The sequence below is a fragment of the Podarcis cretensis genome, assembly GCF_951804945.1.
Source record: "Podarcis cretensis genome assembly, chromosome: 5".
Taxonomy (NCBI): Eukaryota; Metazoa; Chordata; class Lepidosauria; order Squamata; family Lacertidae; genus Podarcis; species Podarcis cretensis.
The window spans coordinates 27,598,543-27,618,746 of NC_137174.1; the positions used below are offsets into that span (position 1 = coordinate 27,598,543).

The window sequence follows — 20,204 nt, forward strand, 5'->3', positions numbered from 1 at the left end:
GTATACCATGGGCACAGTTTCTTTAAGATGGTCAGGTTGTTTTGCCGTTCAATGTCTTTCAGGCGCTGGCCAATTAGACTCTTTGCTTTAATGAGGCCCATTGCTAGTAGGGACTGTGAATGCAAACCGCATGTAAGGAGTTTTTGATGCACAGTTTTGAACCACTTGCTTTTGTGAGAGTCTTGCATTACTAGAGGCAGTAGACCAGGTGGGTTTAGATTAAGACGAAGCCAGTAGTTGAATGTTCTTTGCCAAGTCTGAGTTTCTACAGATGGAAGGCAGGCCTCGAGTCGTAATGCTGCGTTTGGAACACAGGGGGGGACGCCGAATATCTGCCTTAGAAATTTAGACTGAACAGTTTCAAGACTGGAGCAGTGGTTCCCCGTCCAGATTTGTGCCCCATACAGTAACTGCGCCAAAGGTTTTGCTTGAAAAACTTCAAGGGCTGCTGGGATGTATCTGCCCCCCTTTGTGTAAAAGAAGCGGGACAGCATCTTAATACTTTGAGCTGCTTTTTCTTTGGCACATTTTTGATGGACATCCCAGGACCCGGTCGACTGGAACACGATACCCAGATATTTGAAGGCTTTAACCTGTTCAATTGTCTGGTTATCCATCCTCCAGCTGTACTGTCTGTGTTTCCTTGCAAAAACCATAATTTTGGTTTTCTGATAGTTTATTGCCAGTTGCTCTCTCCTACAGTATGCTGAAAATTCACCTATGAGCCTATTTAAGCCTATTCTTGTTCGAGATAGGAGTATCGCATCATCAGCATACAAAAGTACTGATATTGATTTGTCAGCCAGTTTGGGGGCGTGGAAGTCCGGAGATAACAAACAGTTAACCATATCATTGATGTAAAAGTTAAATAGAACTGGGGCCAGGATGCAACCTTGCTTGACCCCCTTGCTGACAGGAACTGGTCCTATAAGATGGCCATTTAACGAAGTTCTTACATGCAGCACCGTGTCTTTATATAGACAGCTGATCAGGAATAATAGTCTTTTGTCTATACTTGATGTGCTCAATTTATCCCAGAGTCTTGCACGTGGAATTGAATCGAAGGCAGCCTTTAAATCGATAAAGGCTGCATATAGCACCCCGCGGGATTTTTTGGCATATTTATCAATTAAATAGGCTAGGGTGAAGCAGTGGTCTATGGTGGATCTGCCTTGCCTAAAACCCGCTTGCTCTTCCGCTAGAATAGCTTCAGTTTCCAGCCAGCTAGTTAGCTTAATATAAAGATGTTTGGCATATAGCTTGCTGGGTATAGGCAGAAGGCTGATTGGTCTATAGCTCGCCGGGTCTGGCGTAGGTCCTTTTTTATAGATTGGAATAACTATTGCCTCAGTCCAACCATCTGGAAGTAAACCCGTTGAGTCGATCCAAGAAAATAGAGACGCCAGCAGGGGGGCCCACCAGCCAATGTTGGACTTCAGAAGTTCGGCAGGGATGTAATCAATCCCTGGGGCCTTGTTGTTCTTTAATTGTGCGATTAAGTTCTCAACTTCCTTAACAGTTACTGGTGGCCAGTGAGGTAGGTCTTCCAATTGAATACATAGTTTGTAATGTTGGGCTTCCTGGTCATAGAACAAAGATTGAAAATGGCGCAACCACTCCATTGGTTCCACTGTACAGATGGAATTAGTACGCTCCTGGTCCAGTAGACCAGATATGGTTCGCCAAAAGCAAGTGGTATCTTTCTCGTGTGATGCCTTAACCAAACTGTGCCATGCGGCTCTTTCAGCTTCCAGTTTCTTTCTCCTTAGTAATTGTTTGTAAGACCGTCTCAGATCAATATAAGCATTAAGTAGGGGGGCAGTCCCTGATTTCCTATATCTCTGGTAGGCAGTTCTCATTTGTCTCCTTGTTTGCCTGGACTCCAGGTCGAACCAGCTAGCTCCGTCCTTTGCCCTTTTTGTAGCGGCGCTATGTATCACTGTTGTTAAATGGGATTTCAGTCTTTCCAAAAGTAATTTAAAGCGTTCCATAATCACATCTACTGCATCGCCTGACACAATAGCGGAGCGAATAAGCTTTAACTCCACTGACTGAAGAAGAAGGGTTAGGTTTTCATTCAGTATTGGGGACCATTTGAGTCTTTTGGGAGCAGGTATACCCAAATTTACAGAAGGTATATATTGTGGCTCGGCAATCGAATAGTCAAAAGGCCGACCTGCAAGCTCTAAAATTAGAGGTAGATGATCACTCAGAGTATTGTGGCCCACTAAGAACTTCCTTACAAAGCTGTGAGCAAATCTTGAGATTAGAATATAGTCTATAACGCTTCCCCCAGCCTTGGAGAAATGGGTATATTCCCCGGGGCGATCCCCCTCTATGTTGCCGTTTAATATCAGCAGTTCCCTCCGTCTGGCAGCCTGCACTAAGCAGAGACCTGAAAAATTACTTCTGCTATCTTTGGACAGTCGTGTCGCACCAATATCCGTCAGTTCTTCAGGGTCCATAAATAGGTTGAAGTGAGTGTATAGACTGTTGTCATCTGTTCCTATGCGAGCATTAAAGTCTCCACACACAATAGTCAGGGCAGACGGGTAAGTAGATTCGAGAGGCTCTAAAAACGCCTCTAGCTCAGCCCATATAGCCTTGACCACGGAGTTTTTTTGGCCTGGGGGAATATAGACATTGACCAGCAAAAGAGTAGTTCTCTTGAAGCTAAGTAGAACGGCTGTTGCTAAAGAATTGCAGCTGGGTAGGGCTGTTAGAGAATGCGCCAGCTCCGTGGAAATGAAGCAAGCTAGGCCACCACTAGATCTGCCGCCCTTAAGAGATGGAGAGGCAGGCAGGTAGTGGCAGTTATACCCGTTGAGAAATATAGGGTCATTCTGCCATGTCTCCTGAAAGAGGATGATGTCAAATTGCTTAAGGTAGCACAAAAATTGTTGAGTGTTTTTCTTGGCGTGCCAACCCGCGATATTCCAAGACAGCACTTTTAGGCCCCGGGCCCTTCGGGGAGCTGGGTCTATGTCACCACCACGTCCAGCAATTCTTTGGTGTCTAAAAAAACACACCCGTTGGCTCTTTTCGAGGATGACTGCTTGGAGAGAGTGTAGTGGTCCTCTCTTCTTGGTGATTTGGGGCTAGATTTTGGAGTTGGGGGGGAAGCTAATTCATTCGGAGACAATTTAAGATAGCTGTGCCAGGAGCTTTGAGATTTCACACCTTGATTTGGTCTTACTTTATTGTACATCACAGGGGGCTCAGATTGTAGTTCCACGTCTACACATTTAAAGGTGCCTCCCACTGTCTTCTTATCCACTAGACATTTGGGAGATATGGGCTGCACATAAAGGTCCTTCATTGTCTCACCTTGGTCATCCTTTTTTTCTAGTCTGCTTCGAAGTAAATCAAGTCTTTTCAGGATCTCAGTTTGAGCTGGAGGATGCAGTGACCAGAATCGCTTTATCAGCGAGAGTTCTTCCTCCAAAAAGGAGTCCTCACTATCACACGTGGGAGGCCAGACGCCAGTTGGATGTGGAGCTTCCTTTTTTTCATTTGGTACTGTTTGATGGAGATGATCCTGCTGGAACTTATGCTTTCTGTTTTGATGGTTTTGGTAGTTGGTTTTTTCCCTTTTGTGAACTTCCATTCCTATGCCCTTGGTCCCCATCAGAGAGGTTAAAGGTACTCTGTTTTCAAATATTCTTAATAAGACTATTCTTTCTTTTTTGAATAGGTTTTTAGCTCTAAAAATAAGGCTGGCCAGATTATGATCTAAAAAGGTAATCAATGCTCGTACCGAGCGATCATCTTGATGTAGATACTCTATAGCGGCTATGTCAGTTGCTTTTACTATCCCCGGTAAAATGCCTCTTATAATGGACAAAAAGTGGGCTATACGGTCCGACCCTGCATAAGATCTAGGCGGTTTAGGGTAATTAGCAAAGACAAGCTTTTGTGGGATTAGGACTAAACTCCATTCTCTTTTGGGCCACAGCATCTGTCGAACTTGAGAGGAGTGGTTCCCCTCAATAGTTTGGGTCGTCAGCTCACCTCTGTCTACAGATTCTGTGCTGGCCATAAGAGGACTCTGGGGCGGTATAACTGTAGATGGATTAGTTCCTTTGTCCCCGCTCGGTGTTGATTCTTCAAAACTTGGTTTAGATTCTTTTGTGGGTGTATCTACTTTACGTGTTTCTTTGATAGCACTCGAGTTGGATTTGTTTGTTCCACATGTAGAAAGGGATGGAAGAAGGTTAAAGAGCTTCTGCCAATATTTTTTGCAGGTACGGTGAGTTGTCTTAAGCCGCCTTAGATTTTTTATATTTTTGCTTTTCTTCATTTTAGGCTCAGCTTTTTTCCTCCGGGATTTGCTGGGGAGTGGTGGATCCGGGCTGGCTAGGGGATTTGTATTCTGGACTGAAGCGCTCACATGTTGTTTGAAATTATCCACTAGGGTCAGGAGAAGCCCGTTTGTTATCGCTAAAAATTTTTTGACGTTAAGGAGATCCGTAGAAATCTGGTATATCTGCTCCTGAAGATAATCACCCCGCATTTCTGTTCCGCTGTCGTTGGCTTTCAACCAATGGGTTGAAAGGTTACTTCCAAGTTCCAGCGGTGACAAATAAGGATTAGCATCAGGTGTGTTGGCTGTATTAGCCTTTGTAGCATTCTCTGCTATGGCGAGTTCTTGGGCCAAATTTGTTGGATGGTTTGTCCACTTGTTGTTTGTCTGCAAATCCTTTAGCTGTGTTGACCAATCCAACACTGTGAGTGGCAAAGGCATAGCTACATCTAGAATACTCTCGTTCTGAGTTCTCTTACTCGAGTCTTTTTGAGGAAAGTAGCTGGTAATTTTACTTTGTCTCCTTCGACGCTCCATCGGGCTCTGTGGTGAATTAGGCAAGATTCCTTGGTCCTTGTATTTTTTCCTGGTGAGGACCATAGTGGGTATATGGGTATATATGGATATATGGTAGGGGTTGCTTGCTTGACGGTAACTTATCTTTTGTTCTAAGCTGGAGTAAGCAATAGCAGAAATGCCGATTTGTGGACGTTGCCTCCTAAACCTCTCCAACCTCTCCAACTTGTTAGTTTCTCCAGCAATTTACATCGGAGCTTGTGAGGTATCAGTTATTTAAAATGTTAGAAAATAGTACTGGTCCTAGGCTTTCATACTATAACTTGTTTCTTTTAAAGTTCAACTAGGACTTTCTCTCTCATTCAACAGCCTCACAGCGTAGCCAGTAAAGTAATTATCGAGTTGAACTTGCCTTGTGTTTCTTGGGGTTGTAGCTACTTCAATTCCTCCCTTTTTATAGACGTGCTGTTTTTGAGGTAGCAGGTAATTATCTAGATTACTCTGTTTAAAACCAGAGGGCTCTGTGTCAGTTTCTATATCAAGGCACCTGGGTCTTTTGCCTCTTCTCATTACTAGATTCTTAAATCAATGAGATCAGACTTCTAAATAGAATGATAAAGTGCTAAAGTTCTCTGGTCACAATCTCGTTCAATTCTCATTCGGTCCTAGCTGGACTGCTGCGAGGTAAGTAACGAGTAACTGGGAGGGAGTGCCTTAGTGCTCGAGAGGGAATGTCTGAGAGCCTTCGTTAAAACTTCTTTAACTTCATTAAGTCCCGGCACCGAGGAGGATAAGATAAGATAAAATATTCAAACGCACAGCGAAATAATGAAAGGAAATAGAATCCAAAAGGGAGGAGAGCCGGCAACATTTAGTTAAAAGATCTCTTTGAGCTCCGATAGGAGCGTCTTACCTCGGCGCCATCTTGAAACCTCCATCCATCTGGGATCATTTTGTGCTGGAATGTAAAACCATTAATTAACCAACTGAGACCTGAGTCACTCCTGTAGGCAAGGAGTTGACATGATGAGTAAAAAAGGGTTCCTAGCCCTTAATGAGAACTGTCTACCTTTACAACACATATTTGAAACAAAATGCTTGCCTTTCCTCATATTGGGTGTTTCTCCGCATCAAGTCATAAGTGAATTAAAAACCTCTGTAAGTGCAAATTTAAGACTGATTAGACAGAAGCATAAGGGATTCCTTTTTAGGGTTGATGGGAAGGATGGGAAGGAAGGGGGTGAAATAAATGAAAAGCAACTTTCAAAGCCTGGTATATGATATAATCAAGATTAAATTGCAAAAGAACCAGAATATTTTAATAGCATTTGTTGGTGTTACCCCATTATTATTATGGGGTATTATTATTATGGGGTATTATTATTATTATGGTGTTACCCCATAATAGAGACAAAGGTGATCATATGTGGTCTAAAATAAAAGGGGATGATCGTTCTGTCCCTCCCCACCCAATAGGCATCCAAGATCAGCATTTACTCTTAAACTGGAACCAGTTAAAGACAGAACTCCATAAGTGGTCCCTATGAGCCTTGGGATGAAAACTCCCATTGGTAGCTGGGAGAGAGCCTTTCCCCACAAGCTCAAAGTTGTGTCCCATTCCCTGAATGAACAGTGGGGGGTGGGATGAAAAACACGGCCAGTGGGCATGGCTGTGCTCTCCCCCTCAATATGTTTCCAGTCATGTGGAAGATAATGCAGGAAGGGAGTCAAAAACGACTTCCATAATACTGTAGCTAATGTTTGTGTGTCTTTACCCTTGGTTGTCTATGAACTCATGCATTTAGGTCAGGGCAGTCAGCATCATAAAGTTTGTGGACTTAATGACTGCATACCCTGCAAGGTTTTCATAGATGATGACTCTCTAATGTGGTTGTAGTCAGGATTAGTGCTCCAGGAATATTCTGTATTGCTATCTGGGTAGACATGTTTACATGTGTGTTTTATCTGAAACAGTGGGCTAGCAATGCCACTTGTCTGCGGCAGACAAGTTACAAAGACTCAGCTTAGCTCCAAGTTGGGTCTAGTCCCATGAATTTAAAGCAAAGAGGATTGTTTGTCTTTAGGATTTACTGGAAAGATATAATTGTCCTGTATATATTCACACATGTGCATTTACATGTTGTGTGCCAGCAGCAGATTTAGGGATGTGTGGGCAGTTCCCCGACACAGGGCACCAAGTTGAGCGGGTGCAAAAATAATGATAATGTTAATGATACCTATATTTGTATGGGTACCTACTGAGAAGATCCATAAAAAGCAATTGCACCAAAAGGAATTATTGTGAAAATAAGATATATTTAGGGAGGGGTGCTGCCAAAATTTGTCTTCCCCCAGGGAGCCCTGTTACCAAAGTCTACCCCTGTTTGTGCATTGAATAGTTTCACTTTGAAAGACCCAGGGACAGCATGTTGAAACCTGCCAAGATGGCATATGTTGTGTCCCAATACATTGACAAAATGCTCTTAAAACCACTCTCAAAATCTCCCCGAAAGGCAAAACTGGGGCAGTGATATTCAATGAATGAATATAAGGAAGTGAGGAACTGGGACTCTCCCCAGGAAAACAGGGGTGATTGAAATGTATGGGGATTTTTTCCATTTATTTCCATAGGCTTTGAAGCCAAGCCCAAGGTGAGCAGAGTTAAGGGAAAAAATAATACTACGTCAAGAGGCGCCATGCCCAAGATTACATGGTTGGTGTTTAAGGTGAAGTTCTGCAAAAGGGTTGATTTGTACTTCCTTGCGGCCTTTAAGTGATTATGCAACGCGAGTACAATGTTGATAGCCAGCTTAATGCCTATCTTGTCAAATAATCCACAATAAGAGGCCACTCTTATATCTGCGGCATGTTTTGTCTTGTGCATTAAAGCGAATGCAAGTGATCTGTCATTTGTATTTTGCTCGTGACAGAGTGAAAAGTCCTTTAACTTCAAATGGGAAGATTAGTAGCTGTTCAGTGAGTAAATATGTACACTTTCCTATGGCAATTTTTGTTTGAGGGTTGTTGGGTGTGTGTCCCCCCCCCCCCCCCGCTTTTTTGTTTGTTACATTCAAGGCTTTTTCACCTCTGTGTGGACCCATTGGAGTCGAAAATAAATTGGGCTTAGCTGCCTCTTTATGTTTCCTTTAATGACTCAAGCTGAGTGTTTGTATTTTAGGGAGTCTTAATTGCCTGACATTGAAATGGTCACACACAGGCTTTGAAGTTAACACCCCATTAAGTTAAAAGTGGGAAGTTTGTGCCTCTGATGGGGCCTTGTTGCTGGTCTGTATGGTTGCAAGACTCTAAACAAAACTCCCTGAAACTGCACAGTGGTCCCATTTGTGCTGTGTTGCTGTTGGTAATTGCAGCAGCAGTGGAATATTCATTTTTTTAAAAAAAATTGATCTCTAAAAGCTCAGATTCTCTGTCAGGGTGCAGCCCTGCCCAGATCTCAAACCTGGGGTCTTCTCTGATGAGGAGCAAAGTGAGCAGGACCCTCCAGCAGATCTCCACATGGCTCCAACATACCCTCCAACATTTCTCTGACAAAAATAGGGACATCCTATTCCACACCCTCCAACATTTAGGACGCCCTAATAAAAAGTGGGTCATTCTGGGATCAAATCAGAAACCAGCATGGCTTTTGTAAACCCGGGACTGTCCCTGGAAAATAGGGACACTTGGAGGGGCTGCTCCAATAACCTCGAGGGACCATTGGACTTGGACAATCCTGCCCCAGAACTGGAGGTCTCTCTATCATCTGCCTGGGTTCCTGGCCAGTTCCCTCTCTCACCCATCCACAGTCTCCCCTATGACAAGTCAGGCAAGAGGAATAGAAGGCTTTTATCAACACTCAGCACTCTTAACGGACTACAGTTCCCAGGATTCATTGAGGGAGGAAGCCTTGACTGTTTAGATACGATACTGCTTTAAATGGATAGTGCAGATGGAGCTTTTGGTAAGTTGCTAGATCATATTTTTTATTTAGTGGCATGGAATCCATAGCAGCTGTTTGTCATTTAGTGCCAAAGGTATTAGGTGTGAAATGTGGGAGGAGATATGTGCAATGGTCATGGGTGACTACTTTTACAGACAGTAACTGGAATGTGTAAACTGCATTTATTCTTCTTTAATGATTATTTTATTTTGTTGTTTAAGTTGTTTGTAATCCACCCAGAGAACACCATTCTTCATAGGCATATAGATACTGATTACACACACACACACACACACACACACTTTCCCCTGGGGTCAGGAGGGATAGAGAATTGCTTTGCCAAAGAAATGGGGAGGGGAGGGGGCAGAAAAGAAGCTGACAGTATATCCAGACTATCACTATTTTGCGGGATGGATTTGAGCTTTAGGTTTGCACAATCAAAGTAGATTACAGGGCTGTGTCACCTTGGCACAACAAATTCTATATTTAAAAAAAGAACCAGTCCTTTTGCAGTTTGGAAAGTGATGGAGAAATGCATTGAAAAGTGTGGGATGAGTAAATGCCCAACAGGAAGATGTATAAACACCCCACAAGCTAATCAGGATTCATGCAGGACAAATGCTCACTGTCATAACAGACCTGCAAACAAATCAAAACAAATAGTCAGTAAAGACCAGATGCAGTCTAACTCCTGAATAAGCTCTGTGCAAGCGGATCAGCATGAATGCTCAATAAACAGGTCATCTGAAGGAACCTTGAGATTCTCAGCATGTTAAATGGCATTTAAATAACTAGAGACTGAACCAAAACAGCTCACAGTCCCTGAGAATACCTACAGCCCCGATTGTAGTTTCGCCTTTTCACAGCATATTTAGAACAAGAAGAAAACTTTGAACATTATAGTACCAGAGGGATGCTGTATTTCTCATACCTGAAGATAATTAGCAATTTTTTAGCAGCATAATCTTCAGTCTAAATAGGCAATTAGACAAAATAATTATTTGCCTACAAGATGCTTGTAATAACTGTAGTACCTGAAATGCTTTAGCTGCTGCCAATCCTAAATGTTTCTGGTTTTGTATCCTAGCAAGATGGCTAATTTTAAAGATTTTAATTAATTCCCACACTCCGAAGGATTTGATTTATGCTTACAAAGCCTTTGAAAGGCCTGGTCCTCATCTCTCTTCCCATGTTTTGTAGGTGAGGTTGAGAATGCACCGTTTACCCGCAACCTTCCCGTGAGGGCTCATCATGGCTGAGCAAACCTTGTAATCATACATAATGGGTTGGAACATGAGGTTCATGAGTGGAACTCTATGCAGAAGTTCCCGCTCTTGGCAATTTTCATCAGGTTTCCCCTGCGGAAGCTTGTTTCCCCCCCCCCACTTACTTTAGAGCAGTCATTCCCAATTAGCTAATTACTGAGGACCCCCTATTTTTCAAAAGCCAAGCCAAGGACCTTCTACTTTTGAAAATTTTGATAACTCTAAGGTAGTTACCTCAGCAAAGCAATTTTTTGAACAAAATGTGAGGTAGCCCCTAATAAGCAAAGGATTTTTGGAACACTAAAAAACAGACCATAAAAATATTACTATGCAAAAATGACAAAAAATTAGTTGGGGAGAGGCAAGGGATGAGACTGCAGACCCCCTGGGTGCATTCCACAAACCCTCAAGGGTCCCCAGACCCCTAATTGGGAACTACTGCTTTAGAGGGTGGGTGACTTTCTGCATACCCTCCAACATTGCTCCAATGAACGTAGGAACATCCTATTCAATAATAATAATAATAATAATAATAATAATAATAATAATAATAATGGTTGTTGTTTCTTGTTTTGTTATTTACTGTATTTTTCGCTCTATAAGATGCACTTTTCCCCCTCCAAAAATTAAGGGGAAATGTGTGTGAGTCTTATGGAGCGAATGCAGGCTCCTTGGCTTTAGCGATAGCAACGTGAAGCCTCTGAAGTGCAGTGGGAGTGCTCCCACCGTGCTCCGGAGGCTTTGCGTTGCTTTCGCTGAAGCCTGGAGAGTGAGAGGGGTCAGTGCTCACTCTCTGGAGGCTTCGCTTCGCTGGAGAGGCATTGCGCAGCTTTCCCTCTCTGTGCAGCACCCCTTCAGCAAAGCAGGAAGAGAAATGGAAGGGGCTCCATTTCTCCTGCCGCTTTGCTGAAGGGGTGCTGCGCAGAGAGGGAGAGATTTTTTTTTCGTCTTCTCCCCCTGTAAAATTAGGTGCGTCCTATGGTTGGGTGTGTCCTATAGAGCAAAAAATACAGCAGACCCCACCCATCTGTCTGGGTTGCCCCAGCCACTCTGGATGGCTTCCAGCATATATAAAAACAAAATAAAACATTAAACTTTTTTTTAAAAAAAATTGCCTATAGAGGGCTGCCTTCAGATGTCTTCTAAAGGTTGTATAGTTACTTATCTTCTTGGCTCAGGGATCGCATAACTCCATACTCTCCAACATTTCTCCAATGAAAATAGGGATGTCCTAAGGACATTCCAGGACCAAATCAGAAACTGGGATGGCTTCTGTAAATCTGGGACTGGCCCTGGAAAATAGGGGCACTTTGAGGGTCTGCTTCTGGAATGCTGAGGGAGGTGGCACAGGAAGTTGTGGGGAAAGAGGAAATAGGCAGGCATTGCCTCCCAGCCCTTCTGTGAGTGTGAACTTCCATTCGATCCTCTGTGGACAGGAAGGGCTATTCCGTGAATGGAAAGGCGTATTTGTGGAAGGGCTGTGCTGGATCTAGCCCTCTCCATAATCCCTGGGGATGTGCACAAATCACACCAGAATGCTGATGCAGTGTGGCTGACCACAAATCATACACATTCCACACTCATAGTGTTTGCTTTGCCATATTGTGAGGTGTAGGCCTTGATTTTGGATTAGTAATTAAAAGAAATGTGAAATGTGAAATTCCAGAAGGATTAATTTGAAGGTGAATTTGAAAACCCTAGATTTTGTTACCTCTGTGCTTAAAACTACAGCTTTCTAAAAAGCTAAACACACGTGCACACTGGTCTCATGACTCCTAGTGTGCAGATCGTGCTTAAAAAATAAATAAAAATGATGTGGATTCTAAAATTAACTTCCTGGCAAATAAAAATGCACTACCATACTTCTAACAAAGTCAACCTTCACTTATTGATTGATGAGCCCATTTGACAAGTCACATTTCAGCAGACCTCATTGTTGCACTGTGTTGCAACAGGGACTTCTAGATTCAGATAGATTAGCACACAGAGACAAATGTTGCAATCTTTTTTTTCACTTGGGCAAAGCCTCCCAAAGATTTATATAAAATGATTTATCATAAAGTGAAGTTGAGAATGGCAAATCTATCTATATTTTAATTCAGAAGATGGGTTGCACATTTTGACATATTAATTTATGCTATTGTTGTTTTTTAAAAAAGTTGTGACACACCTTCAGCCGTCTGATACAGGATGGAGGGTCAAAAGAATTAAATAAACAAACAGCATGATATTTGAAAGCTGTGCACAGGACTCCATATTCCACTGTTCTCCCTGAGCAACATCACCTGTCCTCCAAACAAACTGGGTTAATTAAGGACTCTGGCTTTCATTTTATAGAATTGTCATAATTGCATCTTTTTTTAATGGCAGGTTCTAGCCTTTCCAGTAATTCTGGAAATGTAGCTCTGTGAGGCAAATAGGGGTCTCCTAACAACTCCCTTGTAACTTTGGATATGCGGATGGCACTGTGGTCTAAACCACTGAGCCTCTTGGGCTTGCCGATCAGAAGGTTGGTGGTTCGAATCCCTGCGACAGGGTGAGCTCCTATTGCTCGGTCCCAGCTCCTGCCAACCTAGCAGTTTGAAAGCGCACCAAAAGTGCAAGTAGATAAATAAGTACCACTCCGGTGGGAAGGTAAATGGTGTTTCCATGCGCTGCTCTGGTTTCCCCAGAAGTTGCTTAGCCATTCTGGCCACATGACCTGGAAAAACTGTCTGCGGACAAAACGCCAGCTCCCTCAGCCTGTAAAGTGAGATGAGCGCCGCAACCCCAGAGTTGTCTGCGACTGCACTTAACTGTCAGGGGTCCTTTTCCTTTACCTTTACCTTTTAGCAACTCCCAGCATCCATGACAAACTACAGTTCCCAGGATTCTTTGGGGGAAGCAGTGCCTGTTGAAGTGAGGTACTAGTATTGCTTTAAATGTGTGGTGCGAATGGCTTTGTACTTTTATGTAGCTTCTGATATTTCAAGGTTCCACTTTTTATTAGATTTCTCAACTAAACCATGAATGTATTACGAAATAAAATTGGCAGGGAGTGTGTGTTGAGCTGGTAGGAGAAGGGAAATAGTTATTTTCATGGCAGTACAGAGTTTATAGTCTCTGTGTGTACTTTGCGTGTCTCAGAGTCTATGAGTATAAAGGTTGTATTCTCAATAACAGGATTATTCATTGATGATGTAGTAATGATTGTACTTGTCTTTTGGTTATTAAATTGTTTGCTTTGCTTGCTTTGAATGCCAACCAAAAGTTAGTCATAGCAATTCTTGGAAAGGATGTGAACAAACTGGTAATGGAAGCAATAATAATTTGGTCATAACAGCTACTTTGGAAAAGAGCACTTTAACCAAGGCCACATTTGATCTGGATCTCTGGGTTTTATGAAAAATAGCTGCTTATCATAACCTTTGCATTGCTGAGCGTTTTCAAAAAGCTGATGCTTAAGGCTTAATTGTGCACAGACAGACGATCTTATGCAGAGGGTCCTTAAAATGCTGTGTGTGTGTGTGTGTGTGTGTGTGTGTGTGTGTTTGTGGCACCTTGGCCCATTAAGCTTGCTTCATACATTATAGAATGAGCATATATAAGACATTAATGTATGCAACAGGTGATGGTTCTTTTGGGGGTGGGCAGGGACTGTAGGCACTGGCTATCTTTTCAGACAATGTTTGATCAATTGACTTGGTTAAATATTGATCAAATAATGGTAATTTATAGCAGTAATTTATGAGAACTGTGACAAAGAAGAGAGAACAAGATGTTGATTCTAATTACCACAAACAAGTTAGTTAATAATTAGCATTTTTAGTGCTTTTTTAAAAAGTGGTAAAAGCCCTTTACACACACTATCTAAAGCAAGAGCGGGGAACCTATATTTTGAACTGCCCTGAGATCTTCGGATGAATGGCGGTATATAAATAACAACAATACTAATAATAATGACGTTGTTGGACTTAAGCTCTCACCACCAGCCCCAACCAGGGTGACCACAGGTCAGAGATGATGGGAACTGTAATCCAGCAACATCTGAGGTGTGGGGGTCACAGGCTCCCCAACCTGATCTTGTACAATTCTTACAACACCCATTTGAAGTAGGGCCAGTATTGTTATCCCCATAATGTTAGACAGAAGGGGGCTGAGTCTGAGATCATAGTGGCTGGACTGAGGCTGCTTAGCAAGTCAGTGGCTGAGGTGAGATATTATCAAGGAATGGACATGCCAGCTCACACATTGTGCTTTTAGATACTATGCTCTGCCAACTCTCTAGGTACCCACTGCAACATACTTTGCAGTGTTGACAAGATTACCGACAGGCAGGAAGTTAAGGCACTGTTTCCACGGGTTAGTTGAAGATCATAGAAAATGTACTTCTACTGCATCCTAAGCCCACAATCTTGCCTTTTATTTTTGACCAAATATTTGATCGATATCTAGCAGGAGATGACTCCTTGTTCAAACATTATTAGTCACAAAATGGGGGAAGGGTTTGTGTTTGTGTGTGTGTGTGTGTGTGTGTGTTTTAATCTGCTTTTCCTCCCCAAAAGAAAAAGTACTGGGGGTAACCTCTCATAATAGCCCTCCCCCATGTTTTCTTCATTTGGTTGGCTGTTAAGCAATATCTTATTACCAGAGGAATGCATGTGTTAAAACAGATGGGAGCCAGTTCATGCCTTTATCCTTTTGTAATAACAACCGTGTCTCCTTTTTGCCTTGTCTGAGGGCTGATTCACAGTCATGTATCTTCCTCACTTGCTGATGTAACATCAGGTGATGATTTGCATGGCTGGATGGGCCACCAGAGATAGGACACTGGAGGTAGAACATTTGTAGCACCGAAAGCATTGTTTTCCAATGGGGCTGACTCAGGGAGGAACCAAGGGTTTGCACATGCATGAGTGAGCCATGCATGTGGCAGATAGTATGGTGGGGCAGAGGCGCTTACCTGGTGGGGGAGAGGCAAGGTGCTGGGGAGGGTGGCATGGCGCAAACGCATTGGCAGGAGCGCTGGACTGGATTGGCCGTTACCTTTGCACCGTGCCGATCTCACCACCATCCTTCCCCTCGTGGTTGGCAGTGGTGACTCACCTGCTGGAAGGTCACCTGAGTGCTTCTACCCTACCCCACTGTCGGCTGCTGCTGTTTAGGGAAGCTTTTAATGTTGAATAGGTTATTGTATTTGAGTGTTCTGTTGGAAGCCACGCAGAGTGGCTGGGGAAACCCAGCCAGATGGGCGGGGTATAAATAATAAATTATTATTATTATCTGCTGTACACAAAGCATTATACAGTATAGTGTAACAGACCCTCCAAGTATCCCTACTTCCCAAGAACAGTCCCAGATTTACAAAAGCTGTCCTGGTTTCTGATTTGATCCTGGAATGTCCCGCTTTTCCTTGGGATGTCCCTATTTTCATCGGAGAAATGTTGGAGGTATGCAGCCCCCGACCCAAGGAGATAAGTAACTGTACAAGCTTTAGAAGACATCTGAAGGCAGCCCTGTATAGGGAAGTTTTAAATGTTCAATATTATGGTTTTTATATATGTTGGAAGCTGCCCCACTGTGGTGTTCAGAGTGACAACCCAGTCAGATGGAATAGGACGTTGGAGGGTATGATGCGAGGCAGGGTGCTTTACATGGTACCCTCCAGATATTACTGAACTACAGCTTGTATCATCCCTGACCATTGGCCATGCTGGCTGGGGCTGATGGGAGTGGAATCAAGCTATATCTGGAGTTCCCCATGTAGTCCATCCCAGGGGTGGTGGACAGAACGTTTTTGAGTTGGGCCGCAGAGGCCCAGAGTCAAATCCCCATTCAGTGATGACCCATATTGTTTATCGTTGGGCCAGTCCCATATTTTAGCTGTGAATAGTGTTGACTGGTCCCCTTTGCAACTGGTAGGGAGTAGACAGAGAGTCCAAGCAGCAGGTAAGGCCAGAAGCTATGACAGCCACTCCCTGACTGGTTGTAAGTAAGAAGGCAGACAGATGGTGGTGTGGCAATGCCCCATTTGCCCTAAATGGAATGGACTGTAATGATCATGAACCTACTTTACAAGTCTGTAGTGAGGATAATATGGGGATAAACCCCATGGCTGCTACCAGAAGAGTTCCTGGGGGAAAGGGCAAGATAAAAATATGAGGTGGAATTTCGAAGTTGCAAGAAAACACATATGATGTAATAATAATAATAATAATAATAATAATAATAATAATAATAATAATAATATTTATTATTTATACCCTGCCCATCTGGCTGGGCTTCCCCAGCCACTCTGGGCAGCTTCCAAAAAAAAAATATTAAAATACTATAATACATCAAACATTAAAAGCTTCCCTAAACATAATAATAATAACAACAATAATACTTTGTATTATTCCGCCTGTTTGGGAGTTCAAAGCACTTCATGTGCATTAGTTCAATAATGAATGCAAGGCAGGTAGATTTGAAGCTACAAATCCCCAGTTAATTTATTCTAGAGTTACTCTATTAAAATCACTGACTCCTCAGCACTCCCTGAGTTGCTGCATCCTGATTGTTTCAAGTGTCCGACTTAAATCATGGAATGTTGGTTTTGCTACTATAGCATTTTGCATTTTGCTCCTTTACTACCTTTGTGAGTTCTGTAAAACACAGTTTTGCTTATTCATCATGGGTGAAACGAGCTGGTATTTTTCCTGGAAGGTTACAGCTCCAAGTGCTTATTTCATGTTTTCTATGTTGTAACACGATCTGTTATGATAATTTTTAAAAGAGAGAGAGGTACTTATTTCATGTGTATTCTCTGCAGGCTCAACTAAATTTAAGCAGCTTTTCTATAAAATATATGTTTAAAGGCAGGAGGGATGCGGGCAGGGGGAGTATTGTTAGTTTCTGATCTCGAAAACATGTGCAGGAAACCTGAGAATGTGCCAGTTTCTTTTGGTAGGAAACTTGTAGAATTTCTGTAGTATTTCTTTTGGGATTACATCACAGTTTCATTTAATTTTTAGGATAAGACTTAAATTCAATATTTGTATATAAGCCAGGGAAACTGTACCATAAACAGAGGAATTTTCTAGTGAGTCAGAGTTCCAGGAATCCCATATTTACTTAAGATCATTTATGTGAGGACTAGCTAGAACCATTAGTCATCTGGCTATGATTTTTTTTTTTAACCTTTGCAGGTTAATTGCATTTTCAAAAAGTGCGCTTAAGGCAGTGCCCAGAATACATGTATATATCTCCTGATTTTGAATTTCTTTCTAGATATCAGGGGAGGCACGTCCCATTTTGCCGCTTGAGGTGAATCAGGAAGTGCTGTTTTGCCCTGCTGCTCCTGCCACCATATACCCGCTTTGGTCACTGCCCCATGCCCTGCCCCATCTGCTGCTGACAGAGAAGCAGCTGCACCATCCGTGCCAAATTTGAGCAAGGGCACACCGATTTGGGGTGAGATTTCACCACAAACCGTGTGAGATCTTGAGTGCTCTGCAAGATCTCACCATCCTTCCGAAAATTGGCACCGATGATGGCGATGCTTCTCCACCAATGGCAGAGGCGAAGAAGGAGTTGGTGGGGCACCTATGGGCATGCTGTCTGGAGGACTTCTGGCGCCTGAAGCAGCCTCATGGTTGGGCCAGCTCTGCCTGATATTCATGGATATACAGTGGTACCTCGAGTTACAAATACCTCAGGTTTCAAACGCTTCAGGTTACAAACTCCGCTAACCTGAAAGAGTTACCTTGAGCTGAGAACTTTACCCCAGGATGAGAATGGAAATTGTGTGCCAGCAGTGCAGCGGCAGCAAGAGGCTCCATTAGCGAAAGCACGCCTCTAGTTAAGAACAGTTTCAGGTTAAGAATGGACCTCCGGAACGAATTAAGTTCGTAACTAGAGGTACCACTGTACAGTATATATTTTTTATCATCTAAAAAGTTTATCATCTAAATAACAGAAAGTTTATCATCTAAAAAGTTTATCATCTAAATAACAGATCCACTAAAAATGAAAATATCCACGGATGTGATGTTGCTATATCTATTGATGATGAAAAGCCAGCTTAATCTTTTAAGGCATTTACTATAGACGTATTTGAATGCGGGATCAGATTAAAGCAGAAAACACACAGATTTGTGGAATAGTGCTTTTGCCAATTTACTCCCTCCCCGATCAAATCGACTTGGCAAAGGAAGAAATAACCAAAGTAAAATGCTGCAATCTTTGAAAAAATCTCTGTAGCAATTGGCTGTAAGAGCTCTTGCTTCAATATATTGAATTAAGACCTTTGTAGCTATGGGCTCAGCTGCCAAGATGTCACTGAATGTTTATGAGCATTCCAACCACTCAAAAATTTAAAGCAAAAGTGTCAGCATATTAACCTAGGGAAAGATGAGTTTGTGTGGTGTTGGGTGGAAGGAGTAGACAGAAATGGTGTTTATCAACTTTTAGCTTGTGTGTTGTGTAGTGGGCACAAGCAGATGTCAACCTCCCCACCACCTCCTTCGCTCCCTCCATCCTGGTGAGCAACAGGGACCCACCTAACAGGAAACTAGAATAGCAGCTCCGCCCCACCCAGCGAGCCACTTCTGGTAGAGTGGCCTTGTGCCCTACTTTACAGAGGACTTTCCTACATGAGAAGGACCCTTGGAGGCCAGCCCTCTCTTTGAAGGAATCTTCTGCTCCAAGAGCTATCTGGTCCAAGTCTGGTTTGCAGATAGAAAAATTGCAGGAAGGGAGAGCCAGAGGCCTTGAGGTTTCCCATCAAGAATGAGCATCTGTCGAGCAGGTCACCTGGTCACTTTCCCCCAGTGTGGTGAGACGCATTGTATTTCCATTTCAATGATAGCTGTTGTTTCCAAATTTGCACCTCTACGTAGAAAGTAGAATACACAGGTTTTATTAAAATCTGCGCCCTCTTTTTGCCCTTTCTTTGTTGTGGTGTGTTGCCTCTTTTTGGTATTGTACTGGTGGCCACCCTACTAAATTGTTGTTGGTATGTGAGTGCTATTTCTGAGCACCGTGTGGGTGTTGTGCGTGAGTGTGTCTGAGAAAGTGAAAGAGGAAGAGGTACAGGAAAAGTAATTTCACACAAAAGCACGCACCCACAAATTTACCGATCTCCTCTTGGTTAGGATGCTCTGTTTCAGTGGTGGTGAAAATGAACCTGGCAAAAGCTTTACCAAAATGGCTGTAAGCGGACGTCACAGACTCAGAGCAATAACCTTTGCCATGTATTGCGGAGCCAAATGTGACCTTCTCTTGGTTGTCTCTTGCAGGATGAAGTTGTTGCTGCTTCAGAGAAGGTTACGGTGAAGCTCGAAGACTTGGCCAAATGGGCCCAGGCAGATTTCTCCAAATGGAAACGTGGACTCCGGAGTGAAGCCATTAGACCTACGGAACTGGGAAAGAATGGTCAGAAGGAAGCACTGAGCAGGTTCAGGCAAACCACACACAACAGCGGCCTCAACTTTAGAGACATTTTGAAGGAAAAAGCTGACCTTGGTAAGTACACAGTTCAGCTCCTATGCGATGGGTGCTGTGACTCTTGGCTGGACAACTTTTCCATTGCGCTTGTCTGTTGGGTAAAGAGGCATGTGGCTGGGATCTAAAGAATCTGGCAACCATCTCCGCTACCCCAAGGTCTCTCTGTGATTGTGTACCTCAAATAAACCTCATCCCCCTCTGCACACGCAGTCTTATACATCAAGCTGCTATATAAGGAGCTTCTGACATCAGGTTGTAATATTGCTCGAGGGGTCAGCAGGGCAAAGATGGGAGGTGGGGAGTTTTAAAATAACCCTACTATGCATGCCTAAAGTCAGTGGCGTAGCGTGGGTTGTCAGCACCCGGGGCAAGGCAAGTAATTTGCGCCCCCTAACTCGTGGATTTGCGCCCCCTAACCCTAACCCCCAGATGTTGCGCCCGGTGCGGCCGGCCCCCTCTGCACCCCCCACGCTACGCCACTGCCTAAAGTAGCTCCTTCGATGTCATCTTGTCAGAGCCGGTGTAAGATGTCTTACCACCCGAGGCGTCCCATTCCGTGCACAGAACTTGACTAGACTGAAGTTAATGGCTACTTCAACACTGGTGACAGGACGGCATCCTTCACCACCCTCAAGGGAAACAGGTTTCAGGACACATGCAGCTCTGTCCTCCAAGGCACAGGAATGGCCAGATTGCTTTGGGGGATCAGGAGGAT

The 20,204-nt window shown here is 43.3% G+C and overlaps 1 protein-coding gene across 3 annotated transcripts in view; it reads left to right on the forward strand.

The window, feature by feature from the left end:
- The window catches only part of ARID5B (AT-rich interaction domain 5B), a 187,535-nt gene that overhangs the window by 23,346 nt on the left and 143,985 nt on the right, over nt 1-20,204 (forward strand). For all 3 annotated transcript variants that reach the window (XM_079975579.1, XM_079975578.1, XM_079975577.1), the window contains exon 3: nt 19,282-19,507. Coding sequence is in view for 2 of the 3 variants with exons in the window: in XM_079975578.1 (XP_079831704.1) it covers nt 19,282-19,507 (226 nt within the window). In the remaining variant the exon portion in view is untranslated. The remainder of the gene's footprint in view (nt 1-19,281; nt 19,508-20,204) is intronic.